Genomic DNA, 24,519 nt, shown 5'->3' with positions numbered 1-24,519 from the left:
TGGAACAGTCTCAGTCAGGAACTAATTTCTTCTTCAAGTTTCCAGCAAATCTCAAAATGTATTTAAAAACTAAGGAGCACTTGGTGGCCAGCAACCAAATTGCAAAATAAATATATTATTGTGCAATGGGAATATCTTGCTGAGGAAGTAAAAAATGTCTGTAATTCTTAGTTTTGGATAAAGACAGTGGAATGAGTTAAGAAACATGTCCACCCTCTCTTTCAGACAGCTGAAATAGTTCGCTATAGATTTTTCCATTCACAGTTCCCATGATTGTATAGATAGTTCTTCTCTGAAAGCAAAGCAAAGTTAAAATATGTTTTCCCTATAAAGAATAATATAGATAGACATTTATCTAAACTACCTATAGACAATAAAAGCATCTATATATTTTATCCCAGTAAAATTGGTATATACATATATACACATACAAACATGTATGTACATATATCTATGCTCATATAGAGATAGAAATAARTTGTCAGACTCAGCTATCTGTAACTCTATCATAAAAAATTGGAGATTATATTTATTTAGATTAAATCTTGTTGATTATTTTGTACAAATTAGGCAAAAATAAAGACACTAGGAAAAGAGTCAATGAAAATGAAGYGTAATTTGAAAACAGTAGCATTAGTACTACAGAGTAACTGAAGTTAATGGTACTTACACACCCTTCCCCAACACTTCACAATGCTGAATGAGTAAAATGAACTGAAAATGGATAGTTCCAYGTCTTTAAAACTTGGGTTAGATTTCCAAGTTTTACACACATTTTCGAATACTGAGACTCAAAATTTTATTTTCATAAATAAAAAATTAATGAAACTCCAGAGCCATGCAAAGCATCTTTCTTCATAATGTTTTTTTAGAATGCAGATTATATTTAGCTATGGGATGATTACTATCAGGAATAAGATTTTAATAGCTTTTGCTTAGTTTATAATGTTAAAATGGTCATCTGTATTCAGACCTGCCTCTCTCCATGCAAAGACTTATACAGGGTAGCATACAACYTGAGAACTAACAAACATTTTAACAATGTAACAAACAACATGAAATGCAACAGATGGTTCATTTGTTGTGTGAGTATCGTTACTTACCTCAGGTTTGTCTCTTAGACCCTAGTTGTGTTGTACTCAGACTCATGTTTGCTTAGAGACCCAATGAGGCAGAACCTGGAATGTTATGGCTATTTCATTCAACATAATAATGTTTGCATAGAAAAAAAGAAATATATGCATATAGATACTTAATAAACAATATGCCTTGATAATCTGATCAATATTCATGAAGTAATTCACATTGGCATGCAATTGGATTAAAATAATAAAATAACGACTCTTTTAAGAGATAGAAATGCCTTCACGTTCAAAGAAAATATGGAGGGCATGTAAACAGTCGCAAGAAGTGCATAAATAATGCATGCAAGAGAAAACAAACACAAATATATATGAAAAGTTTCTGAGAATTCCTTTCCAAATAAATGGTTCATAATTGTTTCTAGTTTTCTTTTTCTTTTACTTGCAAACTTTTAATCATTCTTATTTACAGGCATTCAAAGTGCAATATACAATAGAAATAACTCTTATATTAAAATATCATAGAGGTCTACTTTTTCATTGATGAGAAAGATTCCTTTTAACCGCATTCTTGTATGTAAATATATGAGTATTCTCTATTCACTATGCTTTTTCATGTTCTAAGTGAGATATATATATATATATAAAATATATATATGCATGTTAATATGAAAAAYTGATATATTGTTGTTAGTAATAGAACAACTACAGTAAAGTTTTGCAAATATTGCCATTCATTATGTAGAAAATAATGTTTCACATGAAAAGGATATTCCTTATCCCGGATAATGTTTCTCATTATTGTGCACGCATCAAAATAGATAAATATTTTTAAGTAGTGATGAACTGATTTAGAAATGGTGGATCAGTTTAGATATGCTGGATGGTACTCAAGGCCGCCTCTTAGTTACAAGGAAACCATGTGCACATTTCTTTCAAAAACTAGATTCACAGAGAATCTTTTTTGGTTTTTTGAAATTTTTTACCTGCTCTCTGTTGACTTGTGTGTGCATGTGCAGGGTTACGTGTATAACACAGTAAAAGAAAAAGAAGGATATAAAGTAGAAAGGTAAAAACTGAGATACAGAAGTTTTCAGGAAACTAGGGCAGAGATGGGAGAAAGAGACAGAGAGAGATAATATAATGGTATGTGCTGTCAGGAAATAGGAACTTAAACTATAAGCAAAGGAGGAAGAGAATATGTCTTTACTTAATAAAGAGTGAATATGTTTGAGCAATCAAGTCCTTACACAATAGTCTTCATCAAAAATCTATTGATACTGACCGCTGGACAGCTTTATCATGTCTCGACAGCCTGTGGCTTGTGGTTGGTACCTCTTCAATTTCATCTATCTCACACGCATCTGCAGCATCCTGTGAGTAGCTATGCTTCATGACAAGGATATTTCTCCTGTTCATGGGCTGAATGAGGGGTTTTACAGGCTGGGGTTGTATTTCTGTCAAGACAGAAGCATCTCTTGTGCTGAGGTTACTACGGCTGCCCTTAGTGCTAGACAAYTGTGATCCACAGTGATGGTCATGAATGCATTTTGAAGATGATCTCCGCAGTTTATGGTAATTTTCAAAGTCATCTGCAATGTCAGCAAGGTCAGCGGTAGGCCCTGTCCCTCTCAGGGTGCATAACTCATAATGAGGAGGCTCAAACACCTCCTGGAATACTGTTTGATCAAAGTCTGTTTTCCTTTGGACAAATTTTTTACGAGGCTGCTTGATCTGTACTATAACAGAGATAACAATGAGGATGATCACAATGCAAGAGGTCACCCCAATTATAGTCCCACTGGTATTGGTAAGTTGGTCCAATAGGTTAGCTTTTCTTTTTTCTGTGTGACAGAAAAGAAAGCAGAGCATTAATTGCCGATTCAAGAACGARCACAACCACAATGGGTTCACAGCTTACTGCAAAGTCATGTCTAGTCTACGTCTGAGTTCACTTAATCAGTCTCACAGGGGRAAAAAAATCATGTAGTCAGGAAAACCAAATAAACAACATAATTGCCCCAGCCCTTCCTCCTAGAAGAGCCGCTTGATTTACTCAGGATGTATTATAAGCCTAATTAAATGAAAGGATTATTTAGGTTCCTTACAAAAAGCAACCACCGTAACAAACACATGGCTTYAACGTTACCTCTCAATTCCATTTGCCTGCTAAAGCCCTCAAGACTGTTACACAAATTTTCTTCTTTCCTTTCTGCCCCTTCTAGTAAATATATGCAGCTAGGAAAACAGAATCAATGAAAGAGCAAGAGTTTACAGTATTTCAAAAGAAATTCTTCTTTGCATTGGGAGCTCCTGTGAACTCCTAATGTTAATTTATGGGGGCCATTGGTGATATTCAGTGAAAAAGCTAAATCAGGAGAAAATAGAAAAGTTGTTCTAATAGAAGTTTCACAAAGGAAAAGAAATTGTATGGAAGTTATTCATTTGGATTAAGACCTATTAATTACCAGAATATTTCAAAACACCTATCGTTAAAATCCAAAAGCTAATCCTATACCTTATCCTTCACCCAATGGTTGGTAGGAAGTCAGCCAACAAATTCAGTGTTGAGAAAGAAGAAAAACAGAAAATATGCAGTAAAATACTACAAAYGGAATGTAGTTTCACTCTGCTGTTCTGCATATTTCTCTGTGATTCGCTTTCAGATGGCTGCAGATACATGAGGTGGTGACAGAGCCTTGCAGAAAACCAAGCTGAAAACTTTGGCATCAAACTGGCACCTGTGATTAAATTTCACCTCCCAGTTTAGCATAATTTTTCCTGGCAACCTAAAACATACCAAAGGACTTCATAAAAAGTCTTTGAAGTGAAATTTATTTGCACCAAAACAGTAACATCCATCTCTCTGTGACATCCATCTCTCTGTAACCTCCTAGATATTAAAAGTGAACTTTTCAGTACTCCCCATTGCCTACACTTTATTCATTTGGGCTTTCTCTAACTGTTTGACAAAGACTGGGGGGAGCACCCGACTTAGAAAAAGCAGCAGAGCAGCAAATAGCCTTTTTGTGGGAACCAGTAAATCTGATTTTTTTTTTAATAAGAAATATGAGAGATAAATGCACAGAACCCAATAGGAAAGACATTTGGCAAACGAAAGATGGAAATTAAAGAGAGGCGAAGGGTTTTTATTTTCCTCCTTGCTGAAGAAAAAGTGGAGATCAGGTACTTCTTTCCTAATTGTATGCTTAGCTTTTTGAAGAATATTATTCCATGCCACAGTTTTGTTTTGTTCATTTAAAATATGATTTCATTTATGTTTTACTCTATTGCATTTCTTGTCTGGATTTTACAGGTTTCAGCAGACTTATGGACTGACTACTAATCTACTTCATTCTGAATTTTTTCTTGATTGGTTCCTAAATTCGGCATATCCCATGTTTTTTCCAGGAACAAAGCTGCAGTAGTGAGGGGGGGGGGAAGGAGAGAAAAAAATAAAAAAAGAAAAAGAAAAGAAAGGAAAGTCTCCTAAGCTCTTTTTTTCTCTGAAAACAACACAGATGGTGMTTTTTTTTCAGAAATACAGAGTAATATTTGGAAACCATTGTCAACGCCTGCTTGGGAACATCAATGCCTACCTATGGAATGGACATAATGCCTGCTTTCCTGTGGTTATTCTTTGCACTTCAGCTTCRCTGGAGGATTATAGGTGGATTTGACTGCTTTTTATAGTATTGTTTCACCTGTGTTTTTTAGCAGTGCTATTATGGGTACGGCATGCAGCTAAAAGACACCTGCTACCCACTTGCTGCTCCCCTACAAAGTTAATATGGCAAAGGAACAGAAAGATTATTTTTAATTACATTTTAGATTGTGCAGGAAACAGAGACCAAGCGATCAGAAAACTTTTCAGAAGGATATAACCAAGTCAAATTAACACCAAGCAAAACAAATGCAAACTTTGAAAGCAAAATCTATTAGTACTCCCACCTTTCTTCATTTTCTCCATTGCTTGATGTATGCTGCCTCAGCTTTACTCTTTCTTAGCTTTGACCCATCTGGCACAAATCTAACAAGATACTAAGGGTAATGATCTAACAAGATACTAAGGGTAATGTATGCCATGCAGCTTGATAACTTGACAATTTCAGTTCTACACATTACCTTTGCAGTGGTTTTCGTCCCAAGGATACACACAATTCTGGAGTCCATTGCAGACCAATGTATTGTTAATACACATATTACTGTGGCAAAAGAACGTGTTGGCTTCACAAGGGGCTAAAAACAAGAGAGAAAAAGCTGATATTAAGTAGTAAATCATTCCACTTTCCCCAGTAAACACAGCTAGGAACGATCATGTAATCTGTAAAGCAAGAAAGCTGTACAACAGAGATTCCTTCAACATATTTATTATTCCTCATGCTGCACTGACAACACTTAAGTCGCACACTGCTTGTTMCTCCATGCCATAGGATTTTCAGTAGTGTCTAAGGTGCGTGGCCTTCTACTAGTTTGATTCCAATGTCAAAGAGTTCATTTTAAAGTTTGTTGCTGATATTCCAGATTTATTTGACTACTTTCGTCATGACTGAATGAAGATGTACTTTAGTGCCCATATCAATGGTGTGTGAACATTCATACCCAGAGGAAATAAAATTGTTAAAAAAAAAAAAAAAAAAAAAAAAAACCCCCCCCCCCAAAAAAAAAAAAAAAAAAAAAAAAAAAAAAAAAGTATTCCCTTTTGATTACAGGAGTAGAGATTAGAAACAGCAACAGTGTATTCATAGTGTCCCTGAAGCCTAGATCCTGAGGATCTAGGAGTATCATGTGCCTAACACTACTAAAGCTGCAGGATGAAAGTTTTACAGAAGGCCATATATGAGGAAGCATCTTGGACACCATCAGTAGGAATTATACATGTTGCTAAATTATGCTACCCAAGTATTTTGAGCTGCTGGGCTTGTAAAGATACTACTCCAAAAGTGCATAACACAGTAAGGAGAAACTATTTCTGGTATTTCTTTTATTAAAATTGAACCAGAAGATCTTCCCTCATCTATCAAAAAAGATATACATATACACTTTTAATCAGTGTGCAATCAGTAAAAATGAACTTGTTTATGTGATTATTTAGCTCAATAAGCCTTTTAATATAATTACTTTTTTAAATTGAAGTTAAAAATAGCTTAAGAATCTTAACTAATCAGAAATGTTATGATGCTCACATTACCAATTTTTGTGATTTTGCGCTCAGATTTTGATGCTTCATGACTGTTTTTCTCCTCTGCAAATATAAAAGTGGGTCCTATGATAACCCACATCCATAGCACAGAAAATGACTCAGAGCAGAGGACTGTTCAGTGATTTGCTAGGGACAGTACAAAGGATTTATATTGTAGAACTTAATGTCTCCGTTCATCACATGAACAAATACATTTTCAGTAAGTGTCTACTTTCAGATAGCCAAAACTAACCATAATGGCTTCTTCAGAGCAGCAATCGTTTGTTAAACAAATAATAATTGTCATCAAAACTTGTACACTTCTCCAACTGTGTAACCAATTAGATAAATGGTTTACATATATGTTTTAATATAATATTATAATATGTGTAATGTATATAGTACATATTTTCAAATAGCATAGATCTTGAAATTTACTCAGGTATCACTCCTGGTAACTTCACTGAAAGCTTAATATTGTAAGGAGCCCTAGCAGGTCTATTAGCTAAATAACACATTCGTAGAACTGCAAACATTTATTGGTGTTCATAAAAAGKTTTTTTTTTTTKWGAGAGAGAGAGATTGGCTTTACACCTCTGTGTGTACGTGGAGGGGAGAACTATAACCCATATCACTTTTTAAAAGTTAGAAGCTATCATAAAAATTTACAAAAATGCATCAAAATATACCTTTGTACAAAAGCTAGAGCCCAACGGTAGATGTTCTACTCTTACATTTGGAGTTTAACAGGCTCTTTCTGCCTGGGGCCTGTGYGAGCTTTGCAGTTACAGCGTGGGTGGATCCAGATGCAGTGCAGGGAAGCCGCTGTGCTGGCAGGTGTTACTTGGCCAACRCAGAAGGCAGATGAGCCGGACGGGTTCCCCTCCCCTGCTAGCTCAGGTTTTGGACACGTCTGGCTTACCATTTCTTATCAGTGACCCTGGACAGCTGCTAAGTTTGTTATAAGAAGGATTTTGTTTTAAACTGTATAGAAAAAAAGTAGTAGAGCATACACGTGTATTAGCATTGGGGAGCGGTTAGAGACTGTCCCTATCCATAACTGTCATCTGTGTCACATCGTGATGTGGAGGATCCACCAGAGGCACAATCTTCCTTTTCTACTCTAGCAGAAACCCTTGTTTACTGGCAAGGCTTTTCAAAGGGTTTCCAGCTCTTTGAGGGCTGGTTCTCTTATCTACAGAAAGAGTTGGCCCCTCTACTCTAAGTGAAAAAAGAAGTGAAATAGAGAGGGTGAGAATTTATGAAAAGGAAGCCTAAATAAACCTAAATAGCTACTTATTGAAAATACATGGTAAAGAGTGGGAAGTGCACAAGAAAAGAACCACCAAATGACAAATGGAGAAAGCATAACGAGGGACAAGGGGGAAAAAAAAAGAGTGTAGGATTATAAAAATTTGTACAGGTAAAGGCATAAAGAAACAAAAAGAAAGAAGTACAGAAGTACAGGTAAGAAAGGCCTTAGAAGTAAAGTGGTAGGGCCAAAGTGCTGTCTCTGAACATGCAGAAACTTTTAGATGTTTATGACTTGCCCTTGTCATTTTAAATTCTGTCTGATCTAAACCTGAATGTGACAACAAAAAAGGATTAATAGTCCTCCAAATCCCCAAAAGAACAGAGAACAATTTCAGGGAAGAAAGGACAGTTATGTGAAGCATAAAAATAGAGATTTTAAAATATATAAGGGTGGTAAATAGAAAAGGAGAAACTGGAGGAAGGTAGTAAAGGAAGTAAAAGAAAAAAAAAGAGAACTGTGCAAAATGGAGAACAGAGATGACACTCGAGGCATTCCACACTGAAAGGAATGACAAGAGATCTTATATAAAATGAAAAATATCAGGAAAAAATCAGAATCAGAATAAGAGATCAAAAGTAAGGGCTATACAAAATACAACTTTTTACTGATTTTAGAAGGCAGGGTAATTATGCAAAGTGGTGACAAGGAGATCTGTGAATAGAATACAGAAGAAAGGAAGAAGAAAGAAAGATAACTCCCATTTCCCTAAGTTCATGATATTGAACTAAAGAGGAAAGAGATGCTATATCAAGAACAAATATTAAGACTAGATAAATAGAGAAGCAGAAAATTTCAGAGTAAAAGTACAGCAAATTTAACATCAGAGAAACCCAAGTTCAACAAACTTCTAAACCTAAAAACAAACAGCCCCTTCTTCTTTTTTATATTTTCAAAATTCAATATAGTCAAGTCCTGTCTGTGATCCATTGAACTCTGAGTGATTAAGCTGGACAAGAAATCAATATATTTGTTCCCCATTAATGAGAGGTTTTTTGTCAGAATGAATGAAAGCGTCAAGAAAAGCTGAAAGCTTGTCAGTACCTATGCGCATTGGAGGAATTAGCTTTTTTTGCTCTTGAAGAGGCACAACAAAGAAGTCTTGGGACTCAGTAACAAGGACATTGAAGTAATAAGATAAAGATAAATGATCTGGCAGTAAAAGGGATTCTTTTGCAACAGGATAGAACTGTCCTAATTATCTTCTGAAGATGTTATAGACACAGGATGGGAATGGAAACTGGTAGACAAAGTCCATGGTTGCAACACCTCAGCCATGAACATCTACTATAGCAATGCCTCAACATATAAAAGTTTAAATCTGAGGAAAGGTTGTGAACATTATTTTTCACAAAAGGAATCTACTGTTATCATTAGCTTCAACTAGACAAATTAACACAAACTTGGAGGAGATGATCCTTGTAAATCAACCAGCTCTCCTGAACCCCTAATTTTTCCAAAACCATCTTCCATGGGAAAAATTAACACAAACTCCCAGCAGAAGTCCTGCTATATTAGCCTGCAGTCTTCACCATGACTAACTTACCTTTGCATGAGAGAGCTGTGGGAATCCACGGAGCTCAGCCAAGTCTGGATGATGAGCCACTGAGAGCTATGGATCAGGATTAGGAGGCAAATCAACATCGGCAATGATGTGGTGGGTGTCTGCTACTGAGCACGTAGTCAGGCAGAAGTAGATGAGGTTTTCCTCAGACAACTTGAAATAAGCCTCATGTTCACAGGCCCTAATCCTTCCAGGGAGTTTAACCCTGTTATAACTGTTGAAGGGACAACACGGCATGGCACAACATGGCACTGCTGTTCAAGAGGTTTCTGCAGTGTATTTATGATAATTTTGTGGTATTGGTGATCAAGGAACAGAGGAGAAGAGAGGCTCTGCTAGATCTTGTACTTGCAATCAGGAAGAAAATGGTTAGGGATGTGAAGGTCAGGGGCAGTCTTGGTTGCAGTGAGAGATGAGACGGTGGAGTTCAGGATCCTGAAAGGAGGGAGAAAGGCAAAACACATAATCACAACCCTCAGTTTCTSGTGAGTTGGTTGATTTTGGCCTCTTCAGGGATCTGCGTGGAAGAATCCCATGGCACATGGTCCTAGAAAACTGAGGAGTTGAGAAGATCTGATTGATTTGCAAGGATCACCTGCTCTAAGCTCACAAATAGTCTAACCTGACAGCCAGGAAGTCAAGTAGAGGTGGAAGGAGGCCTGTGTGGATGAACAAGGATCTCCTGATGAAACTCAAATACAAAAAGAAGAATGGAGAGGTGGCAGTAGGGTCAGGTAACGCAACAATAATATAGGGACATTCTTCAACTGTCCACAGATGGTGTTAGGAAAGCCAAAGCCCACCTGTAGTTGAAACTACAGGTGAAGGGCAATAGGAAGAGCTTCTACTGGTGTATCAACTATGAGAGGAAATACAGGAAATACCTGGGGGTTCCGGTGGACAAGCTGAACATGAGTGAGCAACGTACTCACATGGTAAAGGTGGCCAATTGCATCCTGGGCTGCATTAAGAAGACTATTGCCATCAAGTCAAGGGAGGTGACCCTCTATTTAACAACGGTGAGACCCACTTCTGGAATGCTAATTCCTACTTTGGACTCCTCAGTTCAAAGAGACATGGATATACTAGAGGGAGTCCAGTGGAGGGTCACAAAAACGATGAAGGCTGAGAGAGCTGGGACTGTTCAGCCTCAAGCAGAAAAGGTTTGAGTGGACCTTATCAACCTGTATAAATACCAGGATGGGAAAGCAAAGAAAAGGGAGCGAGTCATCTCAGTAGTGCCCGTGATGGAACAAAAGCAATAGGCACAAACTGAAACACAGGAATTTCCATTTAAATGCAAGAAAATCTTTTTCACTGTAAGCATGGTCAAACGCTAGAGTAGGTTCCCTAAAGAGGCTGTGGAAATATTCAAAATCCAACTGGACATGTTCCTGGACATGTCAGCTCTAGTTGACCCTGTTTGAACAGGGTGTTGAATTAGGCAATATCTGGAGGACTCTGCCAACTTCAATGATCCCAAGATTTTTAAAAAGCTAACTGCACAATTTGATCAAAAGTTACAGTTGGGATCATATGATAATATTGTTTCTACTGTACAGCTTGAATTAAGAGTTGTCAAGTTATTAAGTGGCCTAGACATTAATGAAATATTCAGCACAATGAACAGTTCATAATGATAACAGCACAAAGGAGCAAACTATAATTTTTCATATAATTCTACCTGATATTTTGATAAGTCTTCCATAAATTCTTGAATTTTTACAGCATAAAAATACTATAATTTAAACTAAAGCACCAATTAAAGAAAAATTTTATTACCAAAAGGTCTATTTTGAGTGTGTATTTGAATCATTTMACATTTTCATAGAAAACTATAGTTTATAGAACACACATTTATGAAAAGAATAAGATTAACTGACTCTAAACAATTCCCTTTTACATTATTTTTAATTACAGTATTTCTTTTTTTAAACATGTGTGGTATGTGTAAGGATAATTTGTACCTTAATACACAATTTTTTTACTTATTGAATTAATTATAAATGTGATGTCTTCTGCTTTCCAACAACTATAGATATTGAACACAAGATGGAGCACTTWTTCCAGAGGATGTATAAGCAAATATGTGAACTTGAATAGAAACGGTAACCCACAATTTTTTTCAGACTTTAAGAATGCCTAGAATAAGAATCACATTTCTTCTAACCGACTTGTAAATACACTTTTTCTGGTGGAGACAAGTTAGGTGATTGTTATTATGATTATATTTCCAGAAGGTTGCTATTCCAGTATTCAAAAAAGCCTGAATTTAGTATTTAAATGTTACTATTTTCAAAAGCTATAAAAATTGAGACAAAAGTTCATCACCTATATCTTCCCCCTATCAGAGGGCTCTGGAAATGAGTATGGAAACAATAATCTATACTTTTACATCTATTAATGTGGAATGATCATAAATTCTTTTAATCCTGAATAACCCGAAGGCAGAGAAACTTAAAGAGCCTTAATAGTTCTTCCATATGCCATGTTTACAAAGTAAAACCAAATAAAAGCAGCCATATTTTATATTTTTCCACAAAAAAAGCATCACTGAGACAGTAAAATAAATAATTCTTTACACAAGTAATACATGTAGGTACATATTTTATACCATAAAATAATATTATAATATTTATACTGAGATATGATATTGCTCCTCTAGCACTATAACAACTGAACAGTCCATACGTTATTAATATTTCTTATGCTATTGCAATGTTAACAATGCTAGCAATATAGCACAGTGTCTTTGTATGTGTAAAGAATAATTTTGCAGGGTTATATGCTGTGTATAAAATGCAAGCATGGCCAGGTCAAAATATTTTTACATGGTAAAGTCAAAAGCTGACTTCTTACGTGCTTTCTGAGTGAAGCCTGGCTGTTCTGCTTCAAGATAGAACTTTTCCCAGTGTTTTTATACCATTCCTCAGCACTATGTACGGTTAACATAACTCTTYTTCTTCTGGGACGTGAACTAGCTCTAAGCAAGCTAGCTGGGATGACTGTGTGATATTTCATTGAATGTTGTGGACTTACCCTTGGAGCCTGTTTCAGGATAGGGATTTCCATCTCAGTTTCCCTAATCTTAGATGACTACCCTGCCCTAATTGCTATTTTCAAGTTTCTTTCTCTTCATCCCTTCTGTTCTTGTCATTATATTTTTGAGAGGTCTTGGTTTGTCCTTAGGATGAATGGGAAACAGCTGGACTCTGAATAATTGCTAAATGTGAGACACATTTTCTGTTGAACTCATTACACATTTCACATAGACTCCTCATGTACTCAGTAGCTCACTGTACCATGCTCTGCACATTAATACTTTAAGTAGAGGTCACCTGGAATTTCCCACTCTTTCTTACTGAAAAATATAGCTTTCCTTTTTCTKCAAGAGAAAAAAAAAGAAATTCCTCAGGTGTCCTTCGCAGTGTCTTTGAAACAGAAGAAAAAGTTTTCTCAGCCTCGCTAGGGAAAAGTCCATGCTGACCGACTGTTTCACTTACTTTATTAAAATTATAAAATTATTCAAAATTATTAAAACAGTTTAAGTAGTGTATAMCACTATAAGTATGCTATTTAAAATAAAATTACCTATCTTTCTCTTTGYCACTAGTCAAAAAGAGCCTATTAAAAATCTAGCTATCAGAAGCTTAGTAATAAACATTCTTAGTATTGAATTTTCATTCTCAGCCACATTCAGATACCTTTGTTCAAAACAAAAGTAACTTTGTCTGATAGCTAGTATGATATACACATTAATAGACTAATCCTGAAAAGACATGTATAGATGGTTCGATTTTTATAAAAAATATGAACTCAATGGGGAATGGCCATTAGGAGTAAGTGTTTAAGGCACATGTTCAAAGCTCCATGCTGGATGGAGTTACGTRCTCTGAGCAGCACAGACATTTATCTTGTTCACGGATAGAGGGGCAGTGGGCTGCTTAGAYTGTCAGAATTTTTTGACTGTAGAGAGGACAGAGGGGCAGAAAATCACAGATGAGTGCTGCCAAGTAAGGAGCCAATCCCCATGGTTTCTTTTTATACGTATTATGTGGAAACAGGGAGCAAAGACAACAAGACCTTCATCTGCTTAGACACCAAAATCCTTCCAAGCAGCAACTCTCTTACTTTGCCCATGTTGCACTTACCTCCTTGCTGTTTCCTTTCTCTCTTGCTCGCTTTGAATTACCATGATAAACATAGTCATTAATACTGAGTGCCTACAGTGACTTCTCTCCATTAGAGACTTGCCCTCACATTTGGAYGATTGTCATCATGAAAACTGGCTGTCAGCAAGGACTTTACTGTCACTTTATGAAGCTATGCATTTGCTCCACTAAACATGGCCCTACATTCCCATTGGAAATGTAGGTCTGGGCTTATAGAAAGAAAATAAGGATGATAGGAATGATTTCCTGCTACAAAAGCTGCTTGCGACAGGGCTTTACAAACAGGCTCAGAGCTCAAAATGGTGAAGAAATAAGAAGTGAAGGAATCGTATTTTCTGATGTGGGTCCCCTGAAAGGGATTCCCTTGCCACTGTGAATGTTTGGAGGGTGCAGGATTATAGATAGCTGCTGGAGAGGGGAGGAACATCATGTCTGCTGTGCATATGGGGGGGGGGGTCCTCTTACCCCAAGTGCCCAGGTTCAGCAAATCTGCTTTCAGGTTAAAGCCTAGATGTGTCTGCTCAGGAGAAGCTCTTTGAGGAAGCTGCAGGTGCAGCATGTCTGTCATTAATCAGGTTGGAGATCACTGTCAGAATCGTAGAAAATGAACTGTTAGGCAGTTGGTGAAAAAACATTCATTTTTCAAGTCTCCTTAATAGATGAGCAAACACCTTTTGATGATACCACCTTTTTTTCTTCTCTCATCATTCTGATTCTTAAACTGATTGATTAGATATTCAAAATCTGTCATAAACAGTGACTACCACACACAAAAATACGAAATAGATCTATGTGCTTAGAGAACATATAAAATGGTGAAAAGGCAAGGGTTTAAACAGAGCAAAGTCACAATGATGTTTGGAATAGCTAATAGTGCTGGTCACAAAATACCTGATCATGCCTATAAATTACCAGATATTAAGAATTAATTGATTATTAAATGCTACTTAGCTCTATTACAATTCTGATCACATGAGAATCATCACTGATTTTCTGGAGCAGTAAATTTAGCAGCTTCCTGCATTGTATGCCTGTTCTTTCTTCAGACACGTTTATAGCACTGCTGTTCCATAAAACATCCCTGCTGGAGGTCTGGAAACATGTAAGACTACCTTTTAGAGACTAAAAAGGCAGACATAGCCATATTTCAAAGATAATTTGTTTCTTTTTATATGTATATAACAGTGTTGGAACACACTGATCATGCTAACTAACCCATTTCCACAAAAAGTGCTTCCATTTCACAGACGTTTGCAAGATGAAAGACTAAAGATATCAAGAACTTAATTCGACGGACTGGTGACACATGAAGAAAAGGAAGCTAGGAAGCTATACCTAATAGTACCTCCTGATCATTCCTCCCCCAGCAAGAGTAAATACAAGCATTTTGTCACTCTTTCATATGCACATAACCAAAACATTAATGTCATCTTTTTTTTTCCAGCTCTAAGTGAATAAAATAGCTTTTTCTCTTTCTTCCTCCCTGAGTTCAGACATCAGTGTCCATTCCCTAATGCCCACCTCTCTGAATCATGTCTGACTAGGAAAACTCACATCCCTTCCCTTCCATGCAGATAAGTTAATTATTCCCATACACTGCTAAAAGACTTCATAATTTACATGCTATGTGCTGGGAGCACACTGGAGGTCTGCTCTCCCTGACTCCTGACAGGCAGCACCAGGTTTCAGCACTTAAGAGGTAACTGAAGGTACAACCAGTGTTACCTATAAATCTTTAGAGTCAAGTTCCAGCTTTAAATACACAGATGTTGTTTCCACTAAAACTTATGAACAGGTTGTGTATTCATGTCTCAAAGCACCGTTTAGCCCTTAATAAATTTTCATCTTTTAGCATGTAATATCCATTCAGCAGAAATTTACAGAAGACACATCACATTAAGATTTTCAAGCTCCCAGTCAAGATACCACGTAATAYAAACTATCAGCTGTTTACAAGAACAGGGCAGCTTGTCAATTATAGTATGTCAGGTAAGTGTATTCAGAATGTAGGAGAAAAATAGTAACTATTATTTTCCCTTGCTTTCCTTTAAAATATGAAAGCCTTGCAAACATATATTTATTCACTCATTTCAAGATAGACATCATAGTACTTCACTTGCCAATTTTTTTTATATGCTGTGAACCTCCACTGCCTGTGCAGTTGTTTCTAAGGTAACAGATCAGGATGTCTTGTGAAAAAAAAAAATGAATCAGATCTTGAATATTCAAGACATCTCCAGTTTCAGAAATGAGRAAAAGGCACTATCATCTCAACTGAGGGTTCTCACTACCTGTTAGACCCTGGCCTGATTTATAGACAAGAAAAATACAATCCATGCTAAGACTATGGGGGGGACTATTGTGGCATATACAGTTTCAAGCATGTAGACTGTCAGAAATTTTTAATCAGAGCCATAATTAAGGAAAAACAGAAGCTGATCTCAGCAGAGTCTCATTGCGTCCTTGCAGGGTACACACAGAATACAGATGAAGAAGAYGTTTGTAAGACTGCCCCTCCACTCCAACCGCTGACAGCCACAGAGAAATCTTCCTGACAGACGTGTGATGYATAAACCAAAGAATGCATTAAAAAAGAACACGAGTCAGCATGTGTAAATAAATGCATATGCTCCTTCCTTAAGGGAGCAAACATGCATCATTTCCATTAAGAAAAACACACTGATGTCTTTCACAGCTGATTAACTGAATCAATCACTTTCAGCGAATGGGATTATTGTTTTTTAATCTGTCTGGCAACGACTACCTTTGCTGATTTCAAAGGCTACTTTGCCTATTATCTGAATCCAGGAAATATGTAAACACATGAATACAGGCAAGGTGCATAATGTGAATATGAAGTTTGTAAACTAAAATATCCTGTAAAGTTTTCAGATAAATTTCACTACTGAAAAAAAAAAAGAATTTAAATTCCTTGCTTAACAARATCTGGCATATATATTCATAGATATATGCATTTTGGAACATGCACAAACACATCCATCATCCATGACAAAATAATCATAAGGGATTTTTTAAGCGCCCATCACACTAAGATCTCAAATAATGAATTCGTAATAAAGGATTAGGTTTGATTTAAAAAATTTCTAAGCTGCATTATCTTCTACATTGTATAAGGAAAAATTGAGACACAGAGTGACCCCAAGGCTTGGAGATCAGTAAAAGACCAGGTCACTGTGCGTACGGATATCCTCCCTTTCTGTCTCTGAATCCTGTGGTCTATCTACTGCATTACAAATTATTGCAGACTATAAAAATGCATGGAATAAAAACTGCTCTGATGATTTACATAGCTTGTTCAGAAACATCCTTCTGTGCTTACTCTGCATGAAGAAAACATTAACAGTTTATGGGACTTGTATCATTTAACAAACTGAAAGGTGGATACAGTGCTTAGTCTTACGTTCTTGGAAAGATGTGAAGAGCATCTGGAATCGGCTGCTTCGACTGCCTTCATCTGCCCACATGCGGATCACACCAAGACCCGTCCGCAGCATTACATCATTAGCAACAGTGCTGCAAAACTTCGCTTTCAAATCCTCCACTGAGCTACTTCCATCATAGACAGCCACAAAATTCCTTTTGCACTCATTGGAATTTTGCATCTCATAGTCCAAAAACCGTAAATATATCTATGAAACAAACAAACAAAAAGGAAATGTGTACAGATATTTGAGAATGACTAAATAAACATTAAGCAATATCGTTCTGTCTTGTGGGAGAAAGATATACGATATCCCCATCAAAATAGTTTAGCTGGAGCTAATGATCCGCAGGCCACTTCCACACACGGGSATTAATACAGAAACTGAGCATTGTTCATACTTTGTCATATTTTCTCTCATTTCCAAGTTGAATCCAGCAGAAGTTCTAGTCATTTTTTTCCTCCTTTGGAGTAAGGTCCTTATTTTCAGACATCTACCCATCCATGAGAAGTATGCACAACAGTCCTTCAAGCTGAAGGGCAGACAAGCTAGAAATTTTCACTGGCACAATATTGCTCTACTACTTGCCTGACACAGAAAATAATACGGCAAATAATTGCTGCTTCCTTCTCAGAGTCAATATGTGCGTGTCATCTTTGTGTTGTGTCTCAGCCACCCTGATTCAGGAAGTGAGAATCTGCGAGGAAGGCAGAACTCAATTGTTCATCTTTTTATGTTTCTTCAGGAAATTTGGCCACCATTTCTGCTTTTCTAAACAGAGCCCTTACAATATACACCTTCGTAGCTTAACATGAAATTGAGATTATTTCATGGAAATTGCTTGAAACTTAGAAAGTTTCTCAGGAAGCAACTCTCATGTGGAAGCTGTTTCCTAGTTAATGTAATAGATATCTTGCCCTTTGCAAAGAATTTCTTAAGCCTACACAAAAAAGTCGGGGTGAGGAGAAAATGCTATTATTTGCTACTCAACTCTATATGGACCTTATTAGGGAAACACTCATTTTCAAAGCAACATCAAATATTGCAGTAACAGAGAAAGTAAGTAGCACTTTCAGTAGRCACACAATACATAACCAAACTGCTAAGCATACCCAGGAGACTTCAGGGGAATAATACAGAAAGCCAAAGTAGGGCAGAAATAGCATAAAAAAGACAGTGAACATATGCAGCATCCAGCTGCAAGCACCTTTACTTGAAACAATARGCAAAAAGAGATTCCAGTTATATTAGACATCAGATATGCTTCTGCACAAACAATCTTATTAACTTCAAATAGTTCTTTACGTGCACAGAACAATTGCTTAAAGGGTTTTCCTAGATTTGCACAAAGTACTCAAACACTGCATATTCTAGCAGCATAGAGGACACAGCACTGCTATATTAAAAATCTTGTGATGTGAGAATAGTGGTATTATTAAGCAGACTGCCACTGCATAATAATAGCTCAGGTTTTCAAATGAGGGGTTTTTTTAGGTATTGTAATATAGTACATTTTTGTTCCTTGTTATACTCTGCAACTGGTCTCTCTGAGAGAATATTTGTAAGAGGATTTTTAATAGTAAAGAAATTTGGTGTATTAAGTTTCATTTTGCTTGCCTGACCTTTTCCAAATATGTTATTTATTACAGCATATTTTACTTATTATGCAAATTATTTTTACAGCCATTTTGATTCCCAGTTCCAAACATATATTCAAACATTATTAATGGGGCCCTTTAACAAGCTTGTACACATTAATTTCTCTTTCTTAAATAAAGAAATTGAATGTGATCACAGAACAAAACTAGAAGTGTACTAGTGACTGTGTCAATATTGAGAACTCTTGTTCTCAATTGTAGCCAGTTACCTGCTACATTTCTATTACAATATTCCCATCCTGGAGAAGAATTGGGAGGAGAACATTTCACTTCAAATTGCTGCTAAGTGAYTTCTACTTTCACCATCTACTTTAAAAAAATGCTATAATACTATATTTATATACAATGTAAAAGGAAATTATTTGCATTAATCTCTAAAATATGGAACRTTTTACGTTAATACACAAAGTAAACTTTAGATGGCAAAATCTTATGTCATGAAACACTTTTTAGAGTTTTTTTTTTTCATTTCACTGTCACTTGAAGTGGTCCACCCATGAAGTGGACCAAAAAATKACTAGAGTTCTCTCTTCTAGGGTAGCTTAAATTTTCTCTTTTTTATACATGTATTGTTCTGAGGGGCATTTCCTCTTCTATTGGGACATATGTAGCTTCAATTCCTGCCAAAATAGAACATCTGCTTCCTTGGAAAAGTCACATTTAGAAGGTCCTTWGAACTCTGAAATTCTGCTTAATGCAGGAGATATATTTCTAAAGTTCCTTTGCACTGCTTATATTCCTTTACTAGCCTTTTTTTTAGTTCTCTGCTCTGTCCCTCCCTTCTTTCTCTGGCCAGTCTCCTTGGTCTTTACCAGATGCTAAGGCACCTCATCCTTCCTTTTATCCTCTCATGCTCCAAATCCTTGTTCTCATCGTCCAGCTATTCAGAGCTTTTCTGTCTTGCTGATGCCTGGCTGTTTTAGCCCCTCAAGTAATCTTTGTTTCTAGTGTGGCTTCTGCTTTTTCTTAATTTATATAGCACCAGCCTCTTCTACGGCCATCAGGAAGATGGCTGATCTTTGCTTCTAGTTACCTCCCAGAAACWGTTTGATTTCTGATAGGAAGTACATGAAAAACTGGAGAAACAGGGAAAAAGAGCAGCAGGAGGCCAGTGAGGAAGCTGCAGACAAGAATTTTGGGCCAGAGAGAGTCTCAAATGCAGCCACGCAGAATTAGGATGGACAACCCGAGATGGACTCCTACCCCTCATCCCCCCACATTTTGGTGACATCTTCTCATATCAGGGGTCCCTAGGTTACAGCTGGCATAGGCATGCCATCATCCTGTCGGAGCAAGATTTCACGAGAGGGAGGGATATATGGGAAGAGCCATGATACCCATGCCCAGAAACTGGCCATATGTGGGACACTCTGGAGAGCTATCTCCTCAGCCCAAGGGACCACTCATTCTCTAAATGACAGCATAACAGACTCATGAAACCCTGTCTCCTCTGTGAAGCTCCTGAGACAGTCCATCTCTGCATAATATTTTGCTTATAAGGGGCAGTTAAACGTGCATTTTTTCTTTCCTCCACTAGCTTGCCTCAGATGGGCACTTCAGTGCTTGCCAGCTTTGTCACAGATAATGCAATAAAAATCTTCTGCAGCTGACACATGCAATATTGTATACACATGACTATTTTCTAGGAAACAAAGCAAGTCTACATATTTAATCTCAGAGCAATATTCCCTATAGAATGGATTATTGTCATGAATAATTATGTTTATGCCATATATGTTTGTCATATGTATGCCATAATTATAATATATACTATACATTTATTATACCATATATATTCCTTATTTTTWTCTTATTCTACTATTCATGAAAACTCTCATCTCCAGAAAACTMCAGAAGAAATTTACCTTTAGCTGACTGCACAAATTCACCTAACAAGGAAAGGAAGTCTCRTACTTGCTTGCTTGCCTTCTGGCTTGTATAAAAACATATATGTGTGTGTACACATATATACATATATGTATAAGTATATATATATAAGTACATATATTTGCACACTATATTCCCTTTCCATATTTAGATGTGATTCATATCAATTCTCTTTCTAAYAAGAAATTTGAGTTAATTCTCATTATGATTATAAAATACCAGCTCTCACAGAAATTTCCAGTATTCATCAGTTATTCCTGCTCTGTTAAATATAACATTCATACACAGCCGTAGTCTTATTTGTATGAGCTTGTCATTCAACATTCTCTCACTTCATGTGGCATGCTAGCCTCATAAAACAGTCAAATATTTCTTGGATTAGGCAGTTATATATGCTAAGARGGAATCAAGAGGACAATAACTTAGCATTTCACTTTCATTCTTTCAGCCAAGAAGCCAATACTTTAAGTTCTTCCCAGGTCTGAATTCTGCTGTCAGTCACACTAGTTCTTCTCTGYGAGTGATAAATTCAAATAAAATCAAAAATTGTTATAGGAAATACAGATTTGATAAGTACCAGGACTATCAGAAGGAAATATTTGGCTTCAAAATCTATATCAATCMTTCAGAAGGAAAATGGCAGCTTCTACAACGGCATGAAGTTTCATAAATTAAATATAATAAATTCCTGATATTCCTGATATTCTGAGGTGACCTAGAATTTTATTCTCACAACCTGCCTTCGAGCTGACTATGCCCAGAACTTTATATAAAGTAATGAAGACTTGATCCAAAGCTCACTGAAATCAATGGGTATCTTTCTATTAACTTAAGTTGATTTGGATCAGACTCATGGATTAAGACTGGAGTGATTTAGTACATTTTAAAAATCTGGAAACAGATTACACAAACTGACAACCTGATATTGAATCAGATTTTGTTTTAAAGAGCTGAAAGTAATTTAATTGCATCTGCATGTTTTGCCAATTTTTATGGGTTTTTTTACACCATTTTTGCCATTGCTCCTGCCATTGCRTGTAAGACCCACACAGGCAGAGAAAATGGCTAATAAATTGAGTTCCCCATRGAAAGACTAAAACTGATTATATGAGAAACATTTAGCTAGTAACAAACACTTGTCCAATACACAGTGTTCATGATAAATAGTTTTCTGAAATCAGTGGCAAGATTCATATTATTACTTTCATTGGTCTGAGGCTCTTGTCAAAAGAAAATAAGCAGAAAGCTAGAGAAAAATTTTATTCATGTAGTTTGATCTCAGTCATTACTATATCAGAAGTAGACAAAAAAATTGACATCAAAAATAAATAAATAAATAAATAAATCTTTAGATTACCTAAACTCAACAGCAATCTTCTGCCTTCAATAAGTCTCTGAGAATTTTGCTATTAATTCTGGTGGGAGCACTGGGAATTATAATATTTCTGTAAGACCTGACACATTATCATAAAAATGTAATCAAGACTTTCCTGTTTCAGAGAACATCCTGCTGGAAAGTAGAAGCACAACTGTTGTATCTTCTTCACACTTCTGTTACAAAGTTTTAAGAAGATCCTTTCCCCAAATTATCAGTTTGACATTACTTTGAGAAAAAGACCAGACTGCTAATGCACACGTACTAGCTTTTACTGAGCTTTGAGATGTCTCTGCAAATGTCATTAGCAACAAAAGTGATAAAGCTTCACTGCAACTGTGGCATATATAATTTACACTCAGTCACATTTTAGTTTAAATAATTGTCTAGTCACCTTTAAGGTTTGTATTGTCATCGTAATAATGAAAAAGGAAATGCTGGCTAAGTTGTATTATTTTTTATTTAAATTTGAAAATGACAGAAACCCTTGACTGCATAGATTAGAAAAAAAGGAATAGTTGCAAACTACGAATAATATATCACTTTGGTAAAATGCTCAGATTATAATCTCTTCATAGTGAATCACTTTTGATGAGTTCTGTTTTTTAATCAGTCACTGAAGGTTAGGGCTGACAACATGATTGATCAGGCCAGTCAAGAAAAGCTTCAAACCATATCCCGGTATATCAGACTTAATATATGTGCACAGACATTCCATCCCTTATAATACATCAAAACAAAACAAACAAAAAAAAAAAGCTACTATAAAAAAGTGCTCATTCAACTGCCAAAAATAATTCGGATGTGAGACAAAAACCTCCTCTGCATCAGGACCTAACTTCCAGTTTTTGCATGTGATTCTCCCCTAAGTGCAGGGCTTACGGTCCTATGCCCTTCTCCCTTGATCTGTCACCAGGTATAATCCTTGCTTTAGTCTGCATCTGGTCCAGCCATGCGTGATCAACATTACACCTTCAGGAAAGCATTGTACGCCACTGTTTTCACCTGAGAAGCCCAGTTTTTAAAAGCAGAGAGTGCTATACAAACAAATCTCCTTCAAGACAGAAAGTCAAAGGCCAATATACATACACRTCACAAGTATACAGCCTGAAAAGCCAACTTATTGACGATACTGAATTTTTCTACAAAGTGGCCTATCCTGTTGCTTGGATCCCAATGGTTTCCTTGAACATTTGGTATCACTTCAGCTGGGAAGTATTAACAGTACGTGATGAAGCAGGGGACTGGGAAAGGGGGAAGCAGGGGTTGACATTTTGGGGCTCCCTAATATCAGTCAACCCGTCTGCTGTGTCCTGTCAGAGCCCATGTTGTGCAGAGAGTTCCATATTTCTTTTTTTTCTTTTCTCTACTAAGGCTTAGAGAATACTGTCTAAGGTGACAGCCTTACATAGTACTTCTAAAAACACTGTGATTTGGAGTCAGTTTTAGCCATCAAAATGCCATTTTCCTGGTCAGGTGAAGCTCTTTAGAGTTTTCTGCTTTGTCTTCTCCATTCCTTCAGACTTCTACGAGTCCCCAGCAACTGAAATTTATTCTAACCACTGAGATATTCCCATTTTTCTCTTGAATGGTGGCAAAACACTGGCAAGAGACAAACTTTACAGCTCCTTGGTGCTGTTCTGCTTTTTAACACTGATAACTGTAGATCTCATTCTGATTCTGCTGTTCTCCTTGGTAGGTGTTTTACCACTTTTATCAGTAGCTTTTTGATTGCACTTCCTAACAACTGGTTGGACTGATGATGCTGAGTTGTTTGTATTTCTAAATCTGAATGGTATAGCTTCATGCTACCTTAACACTGGTTTGTTGGCAGTATTGCTCTGTCATGTATATTATCTTATCTGCTAGAAGAAATTCCACACACACAATAGCTTGGCTTGCAGCATGATTTAACAAAACTGTTTCAAAGAAGTGATTTTAACAGCCTAACATAGGGAAACAGTATTTCCTACCTGTTTAAAAACAATTTGTCCAGCCTGTTCCCAAGAGCCAACTTTGAATATACTATTAATTTTTTAATCATATTATTTATATTATTACATGTGAGCAAACTTCAACAGCTTCTTCAGAGACAGAGTTCATTTGAAGCCAGTGTAAAATGTCTGTGGTTCTTAAGTGCTTCTGTCTCTAAATTACTCCTATTTCCCTGTAACTTTGAAGAAATCACTATCTAAATGCCTCCCATTACATTTTAGCATACTACTTAAAGCTTCTCTTCTGCATCTAATTAAGAAGCCTCCAAAAACTAGAGATATGCTAGTCTGCTAGTGCTGAAGGCTTAAGCTGTTTTTTTTTTTTTTTTTTTTTTTTTTTTTCTGTAGGTATCATTCCAGAACATGAGACTTCACTTTCCACATGAGAATAGAAAATGTTTTATTTTAATCAGATTGGTTTATACAGAACTGTAGCTCTGGAATTTGCTTTGATGTATGTTTTTTCCCCTAACAGTCTAGGAAACGCATGTGCAACCACCAAATCTCTCTCAAGATTACATTCAATCTGAAAATCAGGTGTTTGTAATTGAAAACATCATCTCTATATTTGATTGAATAAGAGATACAGGGTCTGTTTTGAGAGGGGTGATAGGTGGTTTATAGCCCCCAGCAGCTAGTAGCACCTGCCATTTGTAAATAAACACTTAAGTACACCTTCCTTCTCTACTTGAGCACAGCAATACTTGCTTTTGCTAGCATGTCTGACAAATTAAGCAACAGTGTCCAACTTTGATTGCTTCTTTCAGGGACTTGAGGGCAAGGGCAAGCTCTGCAAACCTTTTACTCCCAGGGCTTCAGCTGCCTGCCCTCAGACTCAGCTTTAATCCAG

The 24,519-nt window shown here is 36.5% G+C and overlaps 1 protein-coding gene across 1 annotated transcript in view; it reads right to left on the bottom strand.

Annotated features, from left to right (window-relative positions):
* Nucleotides 1–1,117: 1,117 nt before the first annotated feature.
* The window catches only part of NETO1 (neuropilin and tolloid like 1), a 63,516-nt gene continuing 40,114 nt past the window's right edge, over nucleotides 1,118–24,519 (bottom strand). The window contains exons 7-10 of the mRNA XM_085323744.1: nucleotides 16,734–16,962; nucleotides 5,208–5,321; nucleotides 2,368–2,926; nucleotides 1,118–1,178 (exon numbers count right to left, since the gene is read on the bottom strand). Coding sequence (XP_085179870.1) covers nucleotides 1,118–1,178; nucleotides 2,368–2,926; nucleotides 5,208–5,321; nucleotides 16,734–16,962 — 963 coding nt within the window. The remainder of the gene's footprint in view (nucleotides 1,179–2,367; nucleotides 2,927–5,207; nucleotides 5,322–16,733; nucleotides 16,963–24,519) is intronic.

This window comes from Rhea americana, unplaced genomic scaffold (assembly GCF_003343005.1).
Source record: "Rhea americana isolate MKP2758 unplaced genomic scaffold, rheAme1 scaffold_87, whole genome shotgun sequence".
Classification (NCBI taxonomy): Eukaryota; Metazoa; Chordata; class Aves; order Rheiformes; family Rheidae; genus Rhea; species Rhea americana.
The sequence above is the reverse complement of the archived record's forward strand: the minus strand, read 5'-3'. Positions and strand labels throughout refer to the sequence as shown.